The 25,047-nt window shown below is 44.9% G+C and overlaps 1 protein-coding gene across 1 annotated transcript; it reads right to left on the minus strand.

Annotated features, from left to right (window-relative positions):
- Positions 1-6,299: 6,299 nt before the first annotated feature.
- On the minus strand, positions 6,300-12,971 carry LOC129501632 (uncharacterized). Its single transcript, XM_055312796.1, has 6 exons — positions 12,951-12,971; positions 12,612-12,758; positions 11,818-11,872; positions 11,380-11,683; positions 10,537-11,209; positions 6,300-9,865 (listed from the first exon to the last, which is right to left on the minus strand). The coding sequence occupies exons 1-6, from the start codon at positions 12,969-12,971 to the stop codon at positions 9,845-9,847; spliced, it is 1,221 nt and encodes a 406-aa protein (XP_055168771.1). The 3' UTR covers positions 6,300-9,844.
- Positions 12,972-25,047: the final 12,076 nt, after the last annotated feature.

A 25,047-nucleotide genomic window follows, 5' to 3' on the forward strand; every position in this document is an offset into this window, starting at 1 on the left:
ATAGCTTGTGCAGAGCTCAGCCTCACAGGGGAATCCTGATGTAACTTTTTTTTTTTTTTTAAAGATTTTATTTATTTATTCATGAGAGACAGAGAGAGAGAGAGAGAGAGAGGCAGAGACACAGGCAGAGGGAGAAGCAGGCTCCACGCAGAAGCACGACATGGGACTCGATCCCGGGACTCCAGGATCACGCTCTGGGCCAAAGGCAGGCACTAAGCCACTGAGCCACCCAGGGATTCCCCTGATGTAACTTCCTGAAGGCCTAGGGCTCTAGGGACTTTTGGAACGCCCTCTGGGGCCCCCAGATGTTTGCCAAGGTCTTTTCAGCTCTAGACATGACACTTTGGTCATTTGAAGCGCCATGACAGTTTGGCGCTACGATGGCACACTTTTTGTGGGTACTGTAGCATTTGGGAGCATGCCACATGCACCCTGGCCCATGTTTATAAACTGACCTAGAGATGGGGATTTGTCTCTTTGTGAAGCTGGTATATCCTTGTGTTTCTTTTGGGAAGTGGCTCAAAAGTTACTTCAGAAACTGAATGGAGTGGAAAGAACTCCAGGAAATGGGGAGAGGAGCTTTGTTCATAGCCTGGGAAGTCTGGAGTTTTGCCCTTTGTGGCAAGTTGCCTGTACTAGCAGAAGCCGAGCTGCTACCCCAGGGCACATACCAGGGGGAAGCAGGGCCAGCAGGCAGGAGGCCCCCACACTGGTCCTTTGCCCAGACCCTCTTTCCCCAGTGCACGTGCTGGCCAGGCTGAGGTAGTAGGAAGGTCGTGGAGGATGTCTCTGTGAGCTGGGTACTGGCCTTTCAGCATCACAGGGCCAGTCCCCGGAGTGGGAGATTAGGCTATCACTGGAAGCATCACCAGGAGGAAAACACCGGGCCAGTCACTTGTACCCCACCCGCCTTAGTCATTTCCTCACCACTGTGAGTAGACTTCTGCTTTTCTGACTGGAGCGCCTTACCGCTCTCGCCCTTACTCTGTGGATCTAGGGACATTTTACTGGGCTTAGAAACATACTTCACATGGTGCAATTTCATTCAAGTCTGGCCTTGTCCAGCGTCCGGCCTAACCTAGGACAGTGTGTAGAGTGAAAGGGTCCCCGAGGCCGAGGTAGAGACATTAGTGTGTGAGCACCATCTAGTGGGGAGTGAGGAAGAGTGTGTGTGCTGAAGGACTAGCAGTGCTCTTTCCAACGGGTGGATAGTAGGGTGAATAGTATTCAGATCTTTGAATACTAGGGGGAATATGATTTTAAGCAAAATTACAATAAACATACTAGACTATACCAACATAAACATAATTTTAGTTTTTTTCTTAATGATTCCAACAGGGATGAGTGTCATCATAAAGCACACTAGTTATTATGATAGAGTGCTATAAATGTAACAGATTGGAAAAAATCTATAAAAAACTTTTTATCCCATCTAAGTTTCTATTTTCTAAAAACGTATACATCCAGAAATAATATACCATGCAACCATTAAAAGAAAGAGGCTGACATAAAGAACTGGCTTGGTTTCAGCTCAGGTCCTGATCTCATGGGTCTTGAGATCAAGCCCTACGTCAGGCTATGTGTTCATTGAGGAGTCTACTTAGATACTCTCTCCTTCTGCCCCTTCCCTGCCCCTGCTCACATGCTTGCTCGCTCTCACTCTCTCTCTAAAATAAATAAATAGGGGATCCCTGGGTGACTCAGTGGTTTGGCCCCTGCCTTCCATCCAGGGCGTGATCCTGGAGACTCGGGATCGAGTCCCGTTTGGGCTTCTTGCACGGAGCCTGCTTCTCCCTCTGCCTATGTCTCTGCCTCTCTCTCTCTCTGTCTCTCTCTCTCTCTGTCTTTCATGAATAAATAAAATCTTTAAAAATAAATAAATAAATGAATAAATAAATAAATAAATCCTACCAGGAAAAAAAATAAAAGAACTGACTAAGAGATATTAAAAGAAAGAAGACATCACTGGAATACTGTATTTCACATGGGAAACAGAAAAAATATTCGTGTATGGAAATACATATACACATACATGTATACTGTACACACATATTTTAATGCATATATCTGTATATATATTATTGACGGGATAGCGATACATACTTGTTTTGTTATCCTGGACTAATCATTGTGGTGGTCTCTGGGGAGAGAGACCAAGGGACTGGGGAAAGGAATCGAAAGAAAACACACACACACACACACACACACACACACACACACAGAGACATTTAATTTGTTGATGCTGTGTTTTCTTCTATACCCTTTACATTCTGGCAAGTAACACGTTACAAATCCAAATAAAGAAGAAAACTAAATGTGAAGTCTTTAGTAGTATTTATCAATTATAGTAGCTATTATTATGATTATTAGTAGTAACAGTATTAACAATAGTCATAATATTGTCATTTTTCACTTCCTTCTAGAAAAGCAGTGTGCAGAAAATAAATCTGGTTTTCTGAGCTCTCTGGTTATTTGCATCCTGGTGAAGTGGGAGTCCAAGGTACTTTCCAAGCTAGTTAATTCAGTTGCCTGGAGCTCAGTGCTAATGAGTGTAAGGAAAGAGTTCTCAGTGACAAGATTCTTAATACAAGCCTATAAATGATTATCATCACTTACAAGAGAAATTTAGAGAAAGAATATAGCTGATTCAGTGTGAATTCATTGCTGAAAAATAATTCAAGCTGCCAGAAGCTCTTTTGAAATACTGAATTTGAGAATCTTTGTGTTGTAAAAAGCCTCAAAGATGCCATAGTCCTGTACTTATGGTTTTCTTGGCCCCAGAACTCTTTCTCCTAATGAAATCTTACTCTACACTCTATATTTGGGTTTGTAACCCATAGGCTTGGCAAGAAGGGAAGCCATGCAGTTGTCTGTATGTTTAAATTTGGGGTACATATGAGGTATCACTTATGCTGCATCATACAGAGTTTTGCAATAAACACACTGACCTATGTACACCTAATAATTATTGTTAAAATAATCATCTTGGGAGGTAGTTCATGTATTCCAATGCCATATCACTGATCTTTAAAATTTGGGAACTTCTCTTTTGGAATTGCCTTTTTATCAATTTTCACTGGTGAGGTGAAAGTCACATTACATTATTTTGGGTGATACTCCTTTGGAGTTAAAAAACTCCATTAGGCCGCTTAGCCAACTTTCTCAGTTGTCAGATTTATCAGAGATTGCCCATTTCTCAAAATTAAATCTCCCCAAATGAGAAAAAACAATGTAGCTTTTCCCTAACTCCAAGAGATGCTTCACTTTTGCATCTTTTCTTCATAAAATATTCAACATGTACAAAGCAGTTTGCCAAGGTTAAAGGCAGATCTCAAGTTAAACCTAGTGTGTAGTTGTAGTACTAATTGTGGTACTCTTTGACTTACTATTTGTCCACTTAATTTAGGAGAAATGGGGAAATAAGTTTGATAAATATAATTTAAATAGCTTGAATTATTTTAAATAAGCAACATATATCGATATTGATGTTAGACCTGTGCTCAGCAGTTGAAGGGTTACAAGGGTGGGCTTTGAACTCCCCTGATCAGGTTCAAGGGTGGGCTCTGAACTCCCCTGCTCAGGTTCAAATTCTATCTTGACCTTGGGCAGATTACTTAACATTTCCTGTGTCTTCATCTACTGCTCTGTAAAGTGGGGTTAAGAATACCTGCACTCTATTAAAGGCTGTGGTGACGAATGTAAAGGGAAATTTTCTGCTTATAGCAGTGCTTGCCCAGAAGGGATCACAATGACAAATGTCTTTGTCACCAAAGGCCAGATGGAGCTGATAAAGCACCGTGACCTTGTATTGACCCTGAGACCCTAGATTCTTCTTAGTGCTCCTAACGGAAGCCTTTCCTAAATAATGAGCAGTAAGGTTTGTTTTAGCCAATTGTGGGGTTTAAACCCCGTGGACTCCTTATGTCCTCTCCAGGGTATTAGATTTCAGTCCTTATTTAGCAAGAACCATGTGAACAGCTCCCTACCCCAGGACTTTAAATACTCTTTTTCCTATCAGTGAACTCTTACTCAGTGAATTTTTTTCACTAGACTGTGTTCCTTTGTCTGGCAAATCAATAGACTTAACTTTTATTTTTATCTACTCATCCATTCGTCCATCAATCTCTCCATCTCTTCTCCACTTATTTATTACCTTTGATGGTCTTCTTTGTAAAAACATTTTTAAAAGATTTTATTTTTAAGTAATCTCTAATCTCTACATCCAACGTGGGGCTTTTACTTACAACCTCTAGATGACGCGTCACATGCTCAAGGTACTTGGGTGGCTGAGTTGGTTGAGTTTCTGACTCTTGTTTCATCTTAAGTCATGATAACAGGATTGTGGGATCAAGCCCTGCATTAGGCTCCACACTTAGTGGGGAGTCTACTTGAGACTCTCTTCCTCTCCCTCTGCCTCTCTCTGCTCATGTGTTTGGGCATGCTATTTCTCTTTCAAATAAATAAATCTTGGGATGCCTGGGTGGCTCAGTGGTTGAGTGTCTGCCTTTGGCTCAGGGTGTGATTCCCAGGGTCCTGGGAGTCAGTCCTACATCGGGCTCCCTGCATGAAACCTGCCTCTCCCTCTGCCTATGTCTCTGCCTCTCTCTGTGTCTCTCATGAGAAATAAATAAAATATTTAAAAAATTAAATTAAAAAATAAATCTTAAAAAGAAAAAAGAGTCACATGCTCACTGAGCCAGCCAGTTGCCCGTTACGTTTGATGGTCTGTGTTTTACTTGTTGATAGGCACAAATAAATTAGTGTATGTAAAGCGCTGCTATGTGACAAATATTATATCTTATTCACTCAACTGGTGTCTTGTGTATAACAACATATCACTGAGATATCTTAATTATATCTCTGTAAGAGTGTACATGAATAACAATGCATAGACTTTAGATGATAGAATGCTTCTAACTCAAATTTAAAATTTATAAGCATGAGTTGCCTGTGTGGCTTAGGATACATTAAGCATACAACTCTTGATTTTGGCTCAGGTCATGATCTCTAGGTCTTGGGACACACCCCTGCGTTGGGCTCCATGCTGGGTGTGGAGCCTGCTTAAGATTCTTTCTCTCCTTGTCCCCTGCCGCTTGCTCCCCCACTCCTCCTACCCCGCACATGCATGCATGCAATCTCGTGTGCTCTCTCTCTCTCTCTCTTAAAAAAAAAAATTGTAAGTATGATGTGGAATTCAGGGTCAGGAACAGGAATCTTCAATGGCATTGAGAGGAATGGCTAGTAAGATTTTGAGCCTGACCAGTGGGGATGAAGCTGAAACATTCAGGTGTTAGTTAGGCTCAGATGCTGACATTCAAAAGATTTGTCACTCTGATTCTTTCTAACTTATGGACTATGAGTCAGAAAAAATTATAACTCTGAACTCTTTAAGGAAACAGGGTTAAAAGGTAGTTTATTGATATATAAGCATCTGCAAAAAAAAACTGTTTCAAGAGCTCAGTGCAATGCGCATACACGCCATGGCCTTGGCCTTTTGCTGTAGACTCCCAGCACAGCACACAAGGACGTGCCTTTGTTACCAAGGAAATGACTTTCTCAGAGCAAAGAGACACCGAGGACACTTCTCAGTAAGTGGTACAGAACAAGGCCCTATTGTTTCTGAGACCTGCTGTTCTGTGTAACCTGAAACTCTGTGTCCTGTCCCTGTCCACCTGGCCCATCACCGCTACAGTGGCAGCAGCCAATCTGGGCTTTCCTTGGTGAAGTCCACCCCAAAGCTGACAGTCCACCTTCTTTTCCTACTTGCTCTGGCCATTTTGGTACATGTTTGAAATAACCAAAGAAGACAGGTCTTAGGCAATTTTGAATCCACCTCTGAGTGCTGTAGGAACTTCAAACACAAATGTGACAGGATCACTTGAGGCCAAGACCCTAGTTGCCACTGCTTTGTGGCCAGCTCACCTGCTTCTGCAGGTCAGCTAAAAGGACCACTGGGTGACTATATGGCAAAGACGATAGTAGGGACACTCAAAGCCAACAATCCAGGTCCCCCACAAGCTGGGAACCAATTTTGCTTCACATGTGAGTTCCTCTTTTTCTCTTTGTCCTTTTAGTTGAAATTAATTATTTATTTGGAATCTGTACTTCCTGACAATTGCCCAACTGACATGGCTGCAGCTCCTGTCCCCAGATCAATACTGAAAAAACTACAAAAGCAAGAAAGAAACATAGATTTTAAAAATTATGAACAAACTACCTGCCTCCATAGTGCTTCTTCATAAAGGTGTTGCAAATGGGAATAGGAGCAATGATTCTAGTGCTTGAGTGCATCACCTCCCTTTCCTTAAACTCTTTTTCTAATGTGCAGTATCAGAGAGGAGCTGATTCCCCCTTTCAGTACAGGCTCAAAGGACAGAAAGTACCCCAAATTGGAGAATACGTACTGTGCAAGCAAAAATATTAGAATGAACAGAATGAGGATATAAAATGAGCTTGAGATAAATATCCTAAAGAAAATGAGAATATATAAATGATTTTTTTTTAGACTTTATTTATTCCTGAGAGACAGAGAAAGGCAGAGACATAAGCGGAGGGAGAAGCAGGCTCTCAGTGGGGAGCCCAATGTGGGACTTGATCCCAGGACTCCGGGATCATGACCTGAGCCCAAGGCAGATGCTCAACCAGTGAGCCATCCAGGTGCCCCTATATTAGTAACTTGAAACTAGCATAGGAGATCATAGGAAGAATTAAGTGGAACTAGTAAGTATTAAAATACAATAGTTGAAATAAAGAACACAATATATAAGATAATTAGTAGGATAAATATGGTTGAAGGATGAACTAGATAAGGTTAAGGGAACTTTCCCAGAAGGGAACAAGAAAGGAGAAAGAGACAATAATATAAAAAGAAAATTAAGATATAAAGAGGAAAGAAGTAGAGACGCTAACATCCAGATCACAGAAGTCCCAGAGAAAGAGAAAACTAAAAACCAAATACAGGAAATGTTTGGGGAAATGATGGAGGTACATTTCCCAGAATTAAAGAACTTCAAAAGTTCTCAGATTGACTAGATTTGTGGTGTACCACACAGAGAGACACAGAAAAACCCATATCTAGACAAATTTTAGAGCATTTAAGTTTCATATAGCAAAGTCCAAAAGCTGCTAGAGAGAAAGAAACCATCTTTTAAAGGAGCAAGAGTCAGATGACAGCAGACTTCTCACAGCAGTCCTGGATGTAGTTAACAAATGAAGTAACCTACTTCCGACCTAGACTCTTGTATTCCAGCCACATTCAGATGGGAGGGGATTCTCCAAAAGAAGGAGGTTCAGATCCTGGAGGAGGGTGAATGACAAACGTGCACCGTGGTAGCTTTGACAACTTTCTTTAGCTCTCTGGGCATCATTTCTCTAGGAAATACAATGGTCCTTCATCCATCTGTCCGTCCATCCATCCATCCATCCATCCAGCAACAAACATTTATTTTTTTTTGTAGTGCAACAAACATTTATTAAGAGCTGTTCTAGTGATCTATTATTTCATAATGAACTACCCCAAAGCTTAGTGACTGAATCAACCATTTTATCGTATTTCACGATTTTTTGAGTTGGGAATTTAGGCAGGGCTTAGCTGAGTGATTCTCTATGTGGAGTCAACTGAGGTCCTTCCTTCAGGACATCCAGATGGTGGCTGATCTGACCTGGATAGTTCAGTATGGCTCCATGTATTTGTCTGCTTCTTTGGCAGGGGTGGCTGGAAGGCTGGGCTCATTTGGGCTCATCTCCCTCTCCATGTGATCCCCACATGGACTCTCCAGTAGGGTAGCTGGATTTTTTTTAAAAGATTTTATTTATTGATTCATGAGAGACAGAGGGGGGGGGGTGGGCGCAGAGACTCAGGCAGAGGGAGAAGCAGGATCCATGCAGGGAGCCCGACGTGGGACTCAATCCGGGGACTCCAGGATCAAGCCCTGGGCCGAAGGTGGCGCTAAACCGCTGAGCCACCCGGGCTGCCCCCCAGGCAAGATTTTAAAAACTGTACATTTGTTTTACCTGGTTGGCAAAGTGATGCATAAGGAAAAACAGACAAAACAAGAATGTAGAAAATTTGAAGAGTAAAAACAAAAAAAGAAATTAGTCATAATCTCATCATCCAAAAACCAGGACTGTTAGCATTTTGATTATTTCCTTCTGGTTTTTCATTCATTTATTTTTAGTTTGTTAACAAAAGTAAAAGACTTCATTCTTTAGAACCGTTTTAGGTTCACAGAAAAATTGGACAGATATTACAAATACTTCCCATATAAACTCCTTCCCTGCACACACCTTGCCCTGTTATTAATATCCTGCATTAGGTGGCACAGCTGTTATAAGTGATGAGCCAATATTTAAACGCTCTTTAAAAAAAAGATTTTACTTATTTTTCTGAGAGAGAGAGTGAGCGAGAGAGAGCATGAGCAGGGAAAGGGGGAGAAGGAGAAGCAGACTCCCTGCTGAGCAAGGAGCCCGATGTTGGGGCTCGATCCCAGGACTCTGAGATCATGACCTGAGCCGAAGGCAGCTGCCTAACCGGCTGAGCCACCCAGGTGCCCCTAAACACTATTATTAGCTGAAATCCCTTTTTTATATTAAGGTTTATCGTTGTGTTATACAGTTCCGTGGGTTTTGACAAATGCAAAAGACCATGTATCCGCCACTACTGCATCACACCCTTAGGCTCAATGCTGATCAGATGCCACCAGAAGACACTTCTGCCTGCAGCTTCTTTCTCTGCTTTTCTGTTAGAGCCCCACCCAAGCCTTCCTTTACTTTAGGGCACTTCTCTGTGTGTGTTCATGAACTCCCATGGACGTCATGGAATACCCCAGCCTGTCCTTCGCCATTCCCCTAATGCTAGACACTCAGGCTGTTGACGGTTTTTCACATACCATAATAAGGTATTTTAAAATCAGCTCATGGAAATGGCTTTCCAGGACTTAGATAGCTTTTAGGAAAAACAATCAATTTAGAAAGAAATGTGTTGTGTTGTGTGGCGTTTCCCAGCACCTCCTAGACAGAAGGCCTTTGTCTGAAGGCTTGAGGCCTGTGCCACCCAGAGTGCCAGCGGGGCCGCAGGGGGAGGATGGGCCTTCTCAGGAGGCCAGGGAGAAAGAGGCCGGAGGGCCCTTGGTGCCCTGCTTCCACAGGAGGCCTGGGCTCGGGCAGTCCGGGTGGCTCAGCGGTTTAGCGCTGCCTTCAGCCCAGGGACTGATCCTGGAGACCCAGGATCGAGTCCCACGTCGGGCTCCCTACATGGAGCCTGCTTCTCCCGCTGCCTGTGTCTCTGCCTCTATGTCTCTCATGAATAATCCTGGGCTCCAGGATTCACTCCTCTCTCGCCTTCCTCCCTCCTGCACTCCTCACAGCCTCTATATGTAAACCTGGCACTACTTGCTCTTTGCTTTCAGGGCTGGTTGGCCCAATAGGGACAGTAGCGCTGCTGTTGGTAGAAGTGAACTTGGGCTGTGTGGGACGGCTTTGGTCAACATGTCACTCTGGGTACTGGGCAGGTCACGCTGCCTCTCAGAAACCTCAAACTTTGTAACTGTCCAAAAGTTTTTACCAGAGGGCAAGAGACTCCACAGATACTATCTGTTTACTATTTCTCATAAAAGTGCATGCCAAAATTAATACATTTGTTTGTTTTTGTTTTTAATGTGAAATTGATAACCCTCCAGCTATATCTGCAGAACCCTGGAGTCCTGCGGCGCCTGGGTGGCTCCGTGATTGAGCGTCTGCCTTCGGTTCAGGTCGTGATCCTGGAGTCCTGGGATCGAGTCCCACATCGGGCTCCCTGCATGGAGCCTGCTTCTCCTTCTGCCATGTCTCTGCCTCTCTGTGTTTCTCATGAATAAATAAATAAAACCTTAAAAAAAAAAAAGGAAAAAAGGACCCTGGAGAATAACAGCACTTTCTCCCACCCTGAGTCACGTTTCCTGACAACAATTTCGCATGGATGTCATTATCGCCACTTCACAGTGAGAAGCTCTGGCCGGATCTGAAGTTCTCAGAGACGGCGCTGCCACAGGCTGCCCTTCACGTCTGTGCCACAGGCTCACAGCTGGTATGTGGCAAACTGGAAGCTGGATCCAGGACGGCGTTTCCCTCACCAGCCCCAGCTGCCCAGGATGGGGCAAGCCACTTTTCATATCTGGTCCAAGGCACAGCGCAACCCCCAGCCTGTGACCCCCGCCCCCCACCATGGCACCCAGAGCCTTGTTTGTTTTTGCCGGGAGAGCCCAGGTCTGTCCCCTGACCTCTGACCTAGCACTGTGTGTTCCAACCACTCTTGGTCTGTCATCCTGGCTCCAAACAAAGTGAACGAAAGCTCTTCAAGTCCTGCTTTCATACTCGAGGGGTCAGTGAAAATGGGTGGTGTAGTCATGTGGCTGATGAGTCATTTTGGCCTTGAAATAACAAGTAAAATATACTATAGTTCACGGCCTAGCAACGCGTAGCTACCAGCTGGGAAGCAGCGAGCATCAGGAGCGTCGTCTCTGGGCCACAGAGACTTGGGTTTGAGTCCTATCCTCATACCTCAGGCTGCTTAAACTCTCTGGGCCTCAGTTTCCACTTGTGTAAAGCAGGGCTGACTAAGCAGAGTGCCGGCTCTTCTAGGGCCCTGGTGAGGACTAGATGAGGAAAGAAAAGGCACTTAGCCTGCCGCCTGGCATAGTAGGGCCTCACCACGCTGCTGCCTTGATTCTCCGGCCGCCAGGAAAGTCCCGGAGGCTCGGGCTGTGGGTCACTGGATCCCCAGAGCTGGCCGCAAACGCTTGCACACGACACGGCGAGGGGGCAGCCTTCCCCGGGAGCGCCTCTGCTCAGGTCTTGCAGGCCTCCTGCCTCCCCAAGTGCCCACGGCTTCAGGTCGCGGACCTCTGAGGGAGGGAGAGTCACCTCATAATTGTGCCACGCGCGCGCCTGGCTCCGAAGAGCCAAGGAGCAGGCGACAGGAGCCCACGCGCCAGGTTCGTCTGAGTTTTCCGACAGGCCCGCCCCGGCCGGGCAGGCGTTGAGGTGCGAGTGTTCCCGTTTCTTGGATTTCTCGGCCCCGGGTCGCGGCCTCCACCCCGCCGCCCACGGACGGCGAGGCTTTGCTTCCGTGGGGGCGACGTCTTTCGAAAGCGGGGAAAACGCCTTAGTTTGCTGGTCCTCCCGCGACGTGGTCAGGTTATGAGCGATTCCTCCAGGGGAGCCAGGCCGCGACCTCTAGCGACGTGCACCGGGCAGGAGGTTAAATGGGCGCGTTCGCGGCGGCGGGTCTGTCAGCTGGGAGCTCGCTGCGCAGCCGGCACGGGCGGGGGCGACCGTGACACCCTCCTCCCTTTGAGAGGCCCCCCCCGGGCGCCCCCTGACCCCCGACGCCCCCCCGTATACCTGGACACCGCGCGCTCTGCAGGGAAGAGGGGGTCGCGAGTGCCCTCGAGGGCGGGGCCACCGACCGGGCTTTGCTGCTCCCGCCGCCGCCGCGGGCCCGCGCTGCGTGAGGGGGCGCCCGGCAGGGGGCGCTGCGCACCGCGCGGCCCAGGCTCCCGGCAGGCCGCGGCCCTGGGGCCTCCGTCAGAGGCTCGAGACCCGCGGGGCGCCCAGGGCCGAGCGAAGCGTCCTGCCGGCCGCCTCACCGCCGGGTCGGGCCCGTCTCCAGGCCCCAGGGGTCGCTGCGACGCCTCGGGCCGCGGCCCTGCCTCAGACGCAGTTTGCGTCAACGGCGGCCCGCGCTTTGGGCCCGCGCTTGACCCCGGGGGCACCAGCTCTACTTGTGCTCACTCAAGAGACTGCACTATCTCAGGAGCACTTTTATCTTTATAAACCCACTCGTGACAGATTTGTATTCTGAGATGTTGTTGTTGTCGTCGTCGTCGTCGTCGCCCTAAGCTCCGAAAGTAGGTTTGCCTGGTATATTATTTATGCGTCCCAAAGCACGCCCTTTAGAAATTCAAGGGAAACTTGTAAAATGTTATCCTGGAGGGAAGCCCAGGAGGGGGTTGTTCTTGCAGACGGTGACTTGGTCTGAGGGGGAGCAAGAAATGCGAGTGAGGAGGGAGTGTACTGAGGGGACCTGCCCAGAGTTGTTGTCCACCCCCTCCAGCACCTAGAAAAAAATGGAGATGACTGGAGTTGATCTGTTCTAAGGATTTTTTTTTTTAAGATTTTATTTATTTATTCATGAGAGACACACAGAGAGAGAATGGCTGAGACACAGGCAGAGGGAGAAGCAGGCTCCATGCAGGGAGCCTGACGTGGGACTCAATCCTGGGACTCCAGGATCATGCCCTGGGCCAAAGGCAGGCGCCCAACTACTGAGCCACCCAGGCTTCCCTGTTCTAAGGATTATGGCAGAATTTTGGTATGGGGGAAGAGACGCAAGATGGGGTTCGAATTGGAGAGAGAACAGATCTGGAAAGCCTGAGAAGGGTTTGAGTTAAGTGAACAGGGAGTGTGAATGATGCCCTGGGCTCACCTCAGGAGAAGCACCTGAAGAGAGTTAACTTGGTAACTTGCCAGGAGGGGGGCACAGGAAAGGCTTTCACCTGCAGGAGTCTGGTGGGGAGCAGCAGCTGGCCTGGCCTTGAAGTACTGGGGTAGCCATACAAAGGGGGTTCTCTTACCTGCCTCTTGCCAGCGCGTTCCTCTGACTCTTCTCCCACATTCAGAGGGAAATAGATTCTGGGGAAGTTCCCCACATCCTCATTCCTGGCCTTGGCTAGTTGTTTCTCCAGGATTTTTCCTATAGGTGTCCGATCCCCTTTTACACCCTGTGAAATCACGAATCTCAATCTTCCCCCTAAGGCTTCTCCTACAGAAGTCTCTATGTCTCGTTAAAGTTTTTGTGTTTGTAGTTATGTATTGCTTCTGGTTTTTTATTTTTGGTTCCCGTAGGTTTTTGCTGAGAAAAATGATCTTTGGAGCCTGGAGAAGGTAGGGAATCTGTGGTTTCTCTAGATTGCCCTTTTCCTTCCAGGGCTCATGGGGGGAGGGGTTCTGTCCCATGGACTCTGGCTTTAGTGGACTTGGGTGGGGGTCCACAGGAAGGGCGTGAGTATAAGCACTGAGCACTTCTCAGGCACAAGGACATGGAGGTTTCAGGTGAGTCAGCAAACAAAAGCATAAACACTTTGAAAACCAAGCCCAGCAGAGTTTATTTAGCTTATTTCAAATAAACTCACCCCCATTCCCACCCCTTAGGGCACTCACGAAGAATGATGCTTGTATTTGTAATATATTCTCGTGGATATATGCAGTGTCGTGAGTAATTCTTAGCTTGTGATGTAAATTCTATCCTGTTCTTGCTCACTCAGAGACCTGTTTTGGAGTTGAAAATGAAAGAATTCGGATTCTTTATAAGTTTGTGAGGTTTTTGTGTGTGTGTTATGTGGGAAACAAATGCAAAGGGGAACTATGCCAAGAGATTAGGATTGATCCTGATTTATCAGGGCAGTAGATAAGAACAAGGCCAGAAACAACAGGTATTCACTCAAAGAACCATGCGTTGGTGTGGCGTTTTTACTATGTGGCCTTTGTAGAATAAATAGGGTGAATTCACATCATTTTGGAGAATGTGAAGCTAGGACTTGTAGACGGCTTATGTGAATTTTTTTTAAGACCATGGTATATATCACAGGTGTACTGAAGATTCCAGCTGGCAGCTCATGCCTTTAAACACCTCATGCCCTTTGTGAGGTGAGCGGGGAAGACCAGGTGCAGGCCTGATATGTGCCTCATTCCATTTTCAGAGGGGCTGAGGTGAGGTGTCTCCTACAAGTCAAGAGGGCCAAGCCCCTGGCCATGTCCCCCAGTGCTCAGGTGAGTGTTCTTCTCTGAGTGCTAGTATCTGATGGGTCCAACATTTGTGAAACACGCTGGCCAAGAGGCTGGCTGGAATATTGTTTGGCATTCTCAGGTTGACAGAACTGGTTTTATGTAATTTGAGAGGTGTGTGGCATGTGAGCCAGGCTTTTATCACTCGCCCCCTTTCCCTTCCTGGGAATTGTTTGTGTGGCGGAGATTTCCTGTCTGTATTTTTAGTGTCTCATTCTCCATGGTTGCTCAAGTATCCGTGGCCGTGTTTTACTGACTCACGCAGATTCCCAGATGCCCCTGATAAAACTGCTGGCTACTGAACGGAAAGCCCTCAGTGTGGAAAGCCCAGGAATTGTCCCATAGCTTGCCTCATTGGGACAATTATTTGGGGGAAAAAATCTGGTTTTTCAGAAAACAGGGTTTTGCAGATAGCTTAGCTTTCAGAATGACAAGTTTTGTTAATTAGCTTTCTTAATGCTGAAGCAGAAGAAGGATATATTCTGGGGTAAAGCAAGAGGGAATGGGTACAGCAAGTATTCATCCTGCATTTTTTCCACCGTCCCCTCTCCTTGCTGCTGCTTTCAGGCCAGCTGGAGTTCCCAAAGCCCCGCGTCTGTGGGCAAGGCTGCGTGGTGAAAGAGCTGAGTCACAGCTTTGCTTCTCTATAATTATAAATTTTATCACCTCATCTGACATAGAGAGGGTGTTGGTTGGAAATGAAATACACATTAGGAATAAGCTCTTTAGAAATAGAAAAAAAGAGAGAGAGAAAAGAAAAAAAAGCAAAAACAGTAAAAAACAAAACAAAACCAAACCCAGCTTTCACAATGTGAAGGCTTTTTTTCCACTAGCTAAGGTCATGAAGAGACAGAGGAGTCATTTCCCCTTCTTGCCCATAAAGTCATGAAACTTAAAACATCAAAATAAACAACACTGTAAATTTCTTGTCCAACCCTCTTCTCATTATTTTGTTTCATGTCCTCAGAGCCCAAGTCTGGAGAACATACCTTGTCAGCTGCCCCCACCCTATCTTTTCTCCCATCTTCTTTGCTGTTCTCTCAAGACCTTATTGGAAATCACTTTAGGAATGAAGTCTTGTCTCCCTAGGAGATGTTGTTTTATGGTATGTCATCGTGCTTCTGAAACTTAAAAATTGTTCTTGAAGGGCGCCTGGGTGGCTCTGTCAGTTAAATGTGTGCCTTTGGCTCAGGTCATGATCTTGGGGTCCTGGGATCAAGTCCCACATGGGGCTCCCTGCTCCGAGGGGAGTCTGCTTCTCCCTCTCTCTCTGCCTGCCACTCTTCCTGCTTGTGCTCTCTCTCTCTCTAATAAATAAATAAAATCTTAAAAAAAAAATTGCCCTCGGGTCATTCTCTGTGTACATCACATCTCTAATGGACTGGAAGTTCTAGATCAGAGGCAGTGCCTTCCAATGCCTCTTTGTTCTCTTTGTGCTTCTTTCTTCCATGGGGTGGTCTTTAGTATGGGGAGCATCCAATCTCAAATCTCTTTTCCAACTTGGACCATCTTAGCTAAGCTAAGAACAAACTCCCTTCCCAATCGCATGTGTAAACAGCCCCCCCAAATAGCCAGGACGTGCAAACCCATAAACTTTCCTAGTCCACCTCTACCCAAATATGACCTTGTTGATACCATCTCCTTTTAGAGGACAGATCCGGATGTTTCTGTTGCTTGGTTGCTATTTGCCACATGCTTCCTGGACAGGTTTCCAGGTAACCTTAATGGTTGTGCTTCTGGGGAAGGAGGAGTAGAAAATAATTCACCTCTTCAGTAAGTGGTTGTAAAAATATAACAGCATTTAAAAGCTTTTAAAGAGCAGCCCTCTCCTTCCGGTGGCTCGGGCCCTGTTAGCTTTGCGATAGGAGCCCCCATAGTGCTTTGTGCTTGGCAACCTCTGACTTGGACAGAAGGCAGATTTAAAGGCCAGAAGATTGATTTTTTTTTTCCCCCAGTAGGGAGCTTTCCATGAGGGGTGTGGGAGAGCAATGACTCTGGGGAGCAGTGGTCAGTGAGGCTTACTTCTCCATCTGCTCTTCATTCATGGGTGAGGCTGAACAAGCTTCTTGTCTCGACAAGTGAGTCCCAGACCACAGAGGGAAGCAGTTCATCCTGGGGGTCCCAGGGTGATGGGGCACCCAGAATTAAGAGGTACGGACTGTCACTGCCTCTCCTCCCACTCGCATTCCCATCAAACCTTGCAGGGCAAATGTCCCCAAATTGCATGTGTGTTTTGCTTTGATGTGGCCACAGTGTGGCCACCCAGGCTTACTCTGGTGCAGCTGGAGCCCATGGTTCAAACTAGGCCTGACTGTCCAATTTCGGAAATTGGGAGGCGTATTCCCCTCTGCCAGGGCTTGGAATTTACCTTCCCTAGAGCGTTGAGTAAGAAACTAATGTTTATAAAATCCCAAGCCCCAAGATTTCTTCCTGCCAGGGCTAGAAAAGAAGTAGGCACATAATGTCAAGCAGACCCTGCAACTTCTGTCCCTCCATTCCTGCCCAGCACAAAGTTACCGGGGGAAAAACAGGTCTAGGTGGGGAGAGGGGGTGTATTGGTTGGTTGAACCCTGAAAATAGAAGTTTAAAATTGTCACTGCAGACCAAGTCATTAAATTTTTGGTCTGTAATCTTATTACTTCCAAAACTATTTCTAAAAGCTATATATAAAGTCTTAAAAAAAAACTACACTGTATCTCAAATGCTCTGGGTAACATTTTGTTTTCCCCTAAGAAGTGCTAATGTAAGTCCTCTAAAAGATGTACACTCTCCATGTGGTTTATTTTTTGTGCAAATATATATACATAAATATATATATTTAATAAAGATTTTTAAAAATCAAGCACTCAGTACTTGGCAGTATCTAACAGCTGCTAAATCAACTCCAAATCTTCTCTAGGTGTCTAAATCAACCTTTTGGTGTCACCTTGAGCAGAAAGCCACTTCTGCTCAGCAGCCATGTGCCCATCTGTGTTGATTCTCATGGACATACTGATAAAGAGTTTATCCACCATGATGTGCAAACTACTTCTTATGATTTAGAGAGAGAGCTTGATTACACAGCACCTCCTAGGTCTTAAAATTAAAAATATCAATGTCCATTTTATATAATGGGACCTAATTAAAATATGCATGTAAGTCTTTTATAAGACATGAGAGGTGTGGGTCGTGCAATATTCTATCCGTGAAGACATAACCATGTATATATTTTGGTGTTCATCAACTCCATGAAAATAAAAATTCCAAACTACCACCCAAAAAAATGTCACTTGGCTTTAAAGATGGAAAGTAGTGAGTTTCTACAGTTTCCAATTATTTGGGCTGTGCAAGGTTAAAGCGAGAGGAGCTGAAAAGTCTACGTTAAGGCAGCTTGAGGCTCACCTAGTCCCACAGGATTCCAACAGGATCGAATTCTCTGAGTCACATCAACTCTGGGTGGGAGATTCACTGAGGAGTGGAGCAGGGCAAAACCCAGTCTGTGGGATGCTAGAAGTAGAGGCTAATGGTTAGAGTTCCCACAAATAAAAAATAGATTCGTTCTCCTCCCACCCCACCAGACACAATTCAAAATAGACTAGTCAAAATCACATCATCATCGTGAAAAATTCTCCCGTGGTCATTACCTGGTTTGTTAAAATATGTTTAATTTTTCCTTTCTCTTTGAATTGCCACCACAGTAAGCTCATGCTTGATCTGCCCCTTGGCTACCTTAGCAGACAGCAAGGCGGGGCGGTTGTGGGGAAGGGCAGCTATGGAGGTGGTCATTTGAGAGAACGTAGGGCTCTAAGCCAGAGGGTCGTGATCCTGCCCAGCCAACGGGGCAAACAGAATAAAGACACAGCCCCAGCAAGAACTCTCGAGTGGGTGGATTTCAGAATGTGTAGAACAGCTCTTCGTAGGTCTCAAGCACTGGGTACTTAGTTTATAATTTGCACACATTCATTTTCTGGCTGGAAGGCTGGAGGCAAACAGACAGCTCATTAGGAAAATAACCGAAGAGCTAAATATAATGGAGGAAGTAGGCAGCAGCTCCCAGACAGATGAGCATGGCTCATAGTCCTTCACGGAGATCAGAGGCCAACCCAAACCAACGTGTGTGTCCCTCAAAGGTCAGCCATCCAGGGCTTTGTCAGACCAGGAAGGGAACAGTTTCAAAGGGCCTTTTGTGGAACACGCACAGCTCTGGCCCCTGAGATTCAAATCAGGATCTGGAAACCTGTGGGGCAACTGCTCACACGCACAATGCTTAAAGACCAACGGGGCCCTCCGTCGTCCTTTTTGTTGTTTGTTTTTTTCCCTTTTTATGAGCACCAAGCTTTCCCTGTAGTTGGATGAGAGAACATAAGAAACAAAATAACCAAGAGATGTAGTTATTTACTTATTTTTGAATAAAGCCAACATAATCTTCATTGGATATTATTCAGAGAACTAAATAGGAAATGGATTTAAAAACCATTTAAAACATCATTATTTGTATCATAGGTCCTGTTGCCTTGTGGGTAATAGAGTATACGTGTATAATATTTCCATATATGGGAACAAAAACCCAACCTTTGAAAAGATAAGCAAGAAACTTGTTAAAAATGGAAATACAACTTAAAGTAGATGCTCAATGGTTTTTGACTTCTACTTTGCTAAATCCTATCTTCTCTATGTATTATCCTTTCTTTCACTTAAAATGGCCAACAGTTCTTCTCTGGCCTTTTCTATCTTTGGTGAGTGTTAGAAACAAACAGTGAGGAACAGGGAGTGCTGATGTTTACTGTTTTGCTTCTAGTCTCTTTTTCAGTCAGTACATAGTTCTTGTGTGTTTTGATTAGTTTTTCTCAAGCAGGACCCTCAAGGGCTCTGGGCTTTTCAGATTTTGTGTTGTATGAAGCTCAGACCTCAAGAGAAGAAAGCCTAGTGCCCTGCCCTGGCTCATGCCCCACTTTCTAAGCTGGGGCCCATGGCTGGTCCTTGTTCTCTGAGTTACAGCTTTTGTAACTGTTGGCTGAGTTGTTAAGGACATTGAAATGGAATAATGACTATATAAACCCTACTCACATGTAAATTATGTGCTATTATTAGTAAAGTTACTATTTTATCCCAAGACAGAGGGCCACTGGCAGTCATTCATTTGTTATACAGTTTTCCTTTTATTCCTATCATTCCATTCTACATGTTTTCCCTTCTATTTCTGTCCCTGGTTGCCTTCAAATTTTATAAGTTTAAAATGATGTCATCATTATTGAGCCATGCCTCTGAGTCAGCCACTGAACATATGAATCAACTGAAATTAAGGGAAGAGTCATCTCAAGTCCAGTAGGACCTGACACTGTGGAGTCAGCTTCTCTTGAAGACAAAGAACCATCTTTTGTTGTAAAGTTCTAATTGAAACCCTGAGTCAAAGGAATAAGCTAGAACTTCTACGGCAAAGAACCAGGGAACTCAATAGGCAATAAATGAAGAGTCGGAGGAACTTACAAATAGCCGCAGAGGGCAGTTTTGAACCTGTAGGCCTCATAACCTATAATCATTCTTGAAGACAAGAATATCATAATCTCAGCAAGCTGAATAAAGGAGACCAACCAGCGAATCCAGCCTATGGTTATGCAATGGCTTGCGTTGCAGTTCTGAAAGCTTGCTGACAGCAGGTTCTCTCTCTCTCTCCACCCTTTCATTGAAGTTTCTTGACCCAGAAGGGTTGAGCACTTATTAGAAGCCCATGCCTAAATCAGATTTCTTAAGCATTAGTCATTATCATTTGCCATATTCCTATTGGGATGATGTATTTATAAACCAGCAACTCAAGTTCTCTGTGAAACCCTAGTGCGGGAGTCTCAGTCTTTGGTTTTGAGCCATGGCTCTGTTTGGAAGTCTGGTGGAGCCTGTGGACACTTCTTAGAGTGGTGTTCTTGAAAGTCTGAAGCAAAATACATAGAATGCTAAGGAAACCAATTATATTGAAGAATATATTTTTAAAAATACTTATTTATTCATTCATGAGCGACAGAGAGAGAGACAGAGACACAGGCCGAGGGAGAAGCAGGCTCCATGCAGGGAACTTGACACGGGACTCGATCCTGGGTCTCCAGGATCATGCCCTGGGCTGAAGGCGGCGTTAAACCGCTGAGCCACCTGGGCTGCCCTTGAAGAATATTAAAAAAAAAAAAAAGTGATATAGGGCACCTGGGTGGCTCAGTGGTTGAGCTTCTGCCTTTCGCTCAGGTCGTGATCCTGGAGACCCGGGATTAAGTGCCACATAGGGCTCCCTGCATGGAGCCTGCTTCTCCCTCTGCTTGTGTCTCTGCCTTCTCTCTCTCTCTCTCTCTCTCTCTCTCTCTCTCTCTCTCTGTGTCTCTCATGAATAAATAAAATATTAAAAAAATAAAAAAATGTGTGATATAGTAATATAGGTGCTTCCTTATTAATACATTAAATAAGATCTGGTGGGTTTAGTAAGCGTTGCACCTTTAAAGCAGGGATGAATGTTAATGATATTTCAAGGTGCTCGTAGAACTAATGGTGACAAAGTCATAGGGAACTATTGTGGTTTGTTGCCTACCTTCATAATTAAAAGAAAGCTAAATTTAGTTATAGGTTAGTGAAAATAGGTATGTTTTTTTTTCCCATCCTAATTTATAGACCCCTAAAATTTATCCAAGAGCTGCTTGGGGGTTTGTGGGCCCCAGGGTAGGCACCCCTGCCAGAGTGGCTTCTTTGCTCTTGTTTCAAAGGACAGCCATGGGTACTACAAACAGCATGACTTACATCTTCTTGGTGTATCTACTTATAAAACCCAACTTCCCCAGCTCATTCCCAGATGGCATATTTCTATTTAATGGTGAGAAGTGAAGGTTAAATTCATCTGGGAAGTAGAGACAACATATACTTGTTTTGTGCTTTTGCTACAGTGAACAGAGAGTCCTACAACAGGGAGCCAAGATTTTAGAGTACTTGACAAAATAAACTCTTTGGTTCATCTTGACTTTATTTTTATTTATTTTTTTAATATTTTATTTACTCATGAGAGACAGAGAGGCAGAGACACAGGCAGAGGGAGAAGCAGGCTCCCTGTGGGGACTCTGTCCCAGGACCCCGGGATTACACCCTGAGCCCAAGGTAGATGCTCAACCACTGAGCCACCCAGGTGCCATCTTGACTTTATTTGAAGGTTTCCAAGCCCCATAAGAAAGCCGAGGAGGTTAGCACAAGGATGGGCTAACAGCCAGACAAAGGGGAGAGAAGGCCCATCATAAGATACGACCTGAAAGTGGGAACTGGAAGAGGCAAGAAATGTCAGCTCAGGCATCCACATGAGCCTGGGTTGGGCATTCTCCTAGAACTCCAGCCCCCAGGCCTGGGCAGCCACAGAGTGTGGGCCGAGCAGGCATTTTTACCGGTTTCACAGTGAGCACATATATAGTCCCACCCCAGCATGTGTACTTACTAAAAGACCATTTCTTGGTTTGGGAGAATCATTTGTTTTTATGGAGGGGGTGGCTAAAAGAAGGCAGAAATGTACCGATATCCACAATTTGGCGATATCCATATAGAGTGTGTGCTCAAGGAAGCAAAAGAATAGATCCTAGAAGGAAGGTGGTCTATTTCCTCTTTTCAGTGATGTAGTTTTAAATTTCATCATCTTTAGGAGATGTTGCTGCTATGCTTTCTTTTAATGTGTACGGTTTTTGCAGCTTATGTTAGCATCGACCAAATTTTATATACGTATGTAAATAGGTGCATGTATTATATATGCATGTATGTATATAAGTGTCTGTGTATACAGGTCTGGTCTTTGTTTTCGTTATGAGCAGATGCCTGGAAAAGCACCCCTTTTAGAAAATGAAATAAAGGCTGTCACCCCAAAGGGATGGTACCTGTGTGCTCCTGTTTACTTGTTCGCTCCTGAGTCACCATACACAGCATTTCCAGACAAATGTCTAAGAGAGTGACACATGCTTTGATAGTGGCTGAGTCAATGCTAGGTGAGGGGACTGCTTTGAATAGAAAAAGGGAATTCGAGTTGGGGTGGTAGGTTTAGGCAGTGGGGAAATGAGCTCAGACACAAGGAACAACAAATGGTGAAAATAACTGCTTTTCTAAAATGGTGACGGATGTGTGGTCTAGCTAGTGGACGGGCCTCGGGGTGATGGGGGGACTGCCAGTGGCCCTGGGAGGTGTCCCAGGGTGGCCTCTGCTGCAGGCCGAGGTCTGGGGGCAGCCGGCGCTCCTGGTGAGAAGCAGGTGCTTTGGGGAAGCGAGGCCCAGCAGGCCCGTGGGTGCTGTGCCCACACCACATCTTCCACAGAGGCCTGGGGGTGCCCCGTGGCATTCGCAGGATTTGTCTTCATTTCCAGGTTTCTGAGAAGCGTGACAGTGTCACTTAGGCCCCAGCGCGGCAGTCACTGGGTTTGGTGGCAGCCCCTCCAGCTGCGATTGAAACATCCTCTGTGCCCGTGTGGTGATGCAGGCCCGTGGGATCCTCCCGTTTTCCCTGCTCTGTCGGGGGGTGGGGGTGGTTGGTGGGGGTCACAGCTAAATTTCCAAGCGTGGTCCTATCCAGGGACATCATTTCAAAATCTAACGATAGGAAATAGACCCACATGAGGTTTCCCTAGAACTGGTCTTTGCAGAGTTTTAGATGGAATTGGGAAACATTTAGGGTCCCTTGGTCCCATGAAATATGTGTTCCCTGCTTTTCTTTGCAGAAGCCGTTTCCTTCCTAGAACATTTGAAAAACCACGGCACACAGCGTTCTGGGAGCGGGGGAAGGATTAAGAATGACCTTTAGCTGAGGAAAGAGGCAGCACAGCTACAGGGGACTCTGACCTATTTTCTTCTTGTGTGTATAATGTTGCGTGTCTATGGAAAACGCTGGCAAGGTCCCAAGGCAGCCTCAAGCAGACTGTGAATATTCTCAGAGAAACAGCCTTCAGTCGATAGGGAAACTGTCTAAATACGCAGCAGGGTAAAACCCAGTTCAAATCTGTTAGAGGTTTCTCCCCCTCAAAGGAGGGCTGCGATTTCTTTTTGAAGGATGGAACATAAGGTAGACGTTATAAGGTAATGCTGTTTCCTTGTGCTGGCTATTCCTTAACAGTTTGTGGAGCACTTTCATGATGGCCTCTTCTGATTTTTCAGAGATAGAGTTAACAGGGCAATGATGCAGTTAAGAATTACACAATTACATAGCAGATAGAATTACCAAGGGGGTAGAACACTCATCTTAGACAAAACCCTTCCTATGTGTTAAACAGTTAATATAACAGATGCAGCAATTAAGGGATGAAACATGAACAGAGTTAATTTGGCAAGAAAATAAACATTTACGAAACACCTACTGTGACCCTGGCCCTGTGCAGGGATCCTGACTTGCGTTATTCTACTTGGTTCTTACAACAGGTTGGTAGTGTTGGGTATTTTACCAAAGGCAAAACTGACGGTCAGAGGAGTGGTTTCATCGAAAGAGCATAGTAATTGTACAGTCCAAGAGGTGAGCCCACGTCTGTATGACTCCGAAGCCCATTGTCTTGCCATCATGCCACCCTACCTCAGGTTACATAGGTAGTAAGTACCTGTCAAGGGAGGCTGGAAAGAGCTGAAATGCACCTTTTGGGTTCCAATTAGAATTCAAGGTTTTCTGAAAGTAAGTGTTCTCAGGAGTCCAGGTGATGCTCTTTTACTTAGCACAAGAACTGAGGGGGTTTGCTCTACATTGCAGAGAAGAGAAGGATGGTCAGACAGATGGAAGGAAGTTACTGGGCAAGACATGTTTATTTCCCGAAATAGAATTCCTCTTTAGGAGGTGAGGCAGGGAGTATGAAAAGGTGGCAGTGGCAGCCAGCTTTGTTGTGGTTGATTGATTCAAACAAGCAGCTACAGATAAACATCAATAACCCAACAAAGGATCAGAGTGCTGGGGTGTCTCCACCATGATCCTTATATTTTGCTTGGGCCATCTGCTCACTCGAGAGGTCAAGAGAATATGGCAAATATGGTTAAAAACTACTGAAGCCCAGTAGAAACCCAGTTTGAAGCCTGCCATTGCTCCAGCTTACCGTTTGATTCCTCTCCATAATTAAAGCAAATAGCAAATCAGGAGAGAACTGCATTCCCTTTAGAGCAGGATCTATGTTTTCAAGTAGACGTGCGTCCATTAATAACAGCAAAAGCAAATAAAAATAACAAAAATGAGCAAAGAAACTAAAAAACCAAAGGGAAAATGAAGAATAATACTCTGAAGAAGAATTATTCTAGAAAACCAGAGAATTTCAGATGCATATTTGTCTGTAATCCCAATTTTAAAAATCCACAAGGTCTTTGTGAAATAATTCTGAAGTGAAATATAAGATCAAAGAAGAATAGGCAAAAGACAAAGTAAGCTAACATTCATCAGTGATGAATGGAATTGAAGAAGGTAATAGAAATGAAGATCACATCAGAACAGATGTTGTTGAAAACATATTCAGTGATGCAGAGGCCAGACTAAAGAGAATAAAATAGCATTAATGGGGAGGGATCCCCAAATAAATAAAAAGTATAAGATGGACAGCCAGACAGCCAGCAGCCAGTCAGCATATGGGATGATAGTGTTCCTGAAGTAGAGACAGAACAAACGGAGCAGAAAATAAAAATATCAAAAATAAAATGAAAGACAACACCACAGAAATAAAGTCGGATCTGACTCCGCACACTGAAAGAGATCTTAGGGGGGAAAACCTGTAATGGAATAATCAACACGAAGACACATACTCAAGTTAGTTGAACTTTAGGGACAATAGAAGACTCCCATGGGCATCTAGGCAGAAAAAGCAGGTTTCCTACAAAGGGGGAAAGAAGACACTGACCTCAAATTTCCCATTGAAGACATTTAATTATGGAAAAAAGTGCACAACAGAATCTGGTTAACTCTGAGATGAATCAAAATAAAGTCTCAAGAATGGGGAAGGCTTAGAGTCAAAGAATTGAAGTAGAGTCTTGAATCCATTTAATTATAGAACTGAACTGAACACATAAAATTATGGTTAAAGAGCAGAATGTGACTATTGTAAATCCTAAACATAAAGTATAATATAAACATATAATAGTCCAAAGTTGTCAGGAGAGAAATTAGCTTTTCTCTTCTCTCCTCATTCTTAGCACGGAGCCACAGCGACCATCAAACACTGTTGAACTTAAGCAAAATGTACTTGATGGCTTTTAGAAACTGATGAACAATATTTAATTTTTTTTTTGCATTTG

This window comes from Nyctereutes procyonoides, unplaced genomic scaffold, assembly GCF_905146905.1.
Source record: "Nyctereutes procyonoides isolate TBG_1078 unplaced genomic scaffold, NYPRO_anot_genome, whole genome shotgun sequence".
In the NCBI taxonomy this organism is placed as follows: Eukaryota; Metazoa; Chordata; class Mammalia; order Carnivora; family Canidae; genus Nyctereutes; species Nyctereutes procyonoides.

Coding starts and splice junctions, on each gene's coding strand:
- LOC129501632 (XM_055312796.1), bottom strand. CDS start 12,971: ATGAGCCCTGGAAGGAAAAGG. Junction 12,759..12,950: donor TGAGCCCTGGAAGGAAAAGG/GCAATCTAGAGA, acceptor GTGATTTCACAG/GGTGTAAAAGGGGATCGGAC. Junction 11,210..11,379: donor GCAGAGCGCGCGGTGTCCAG/GTATACGGGGGG, acceptor ACGTCGCTAGAG/GTCGCGGCCTGGCTCCCCTG.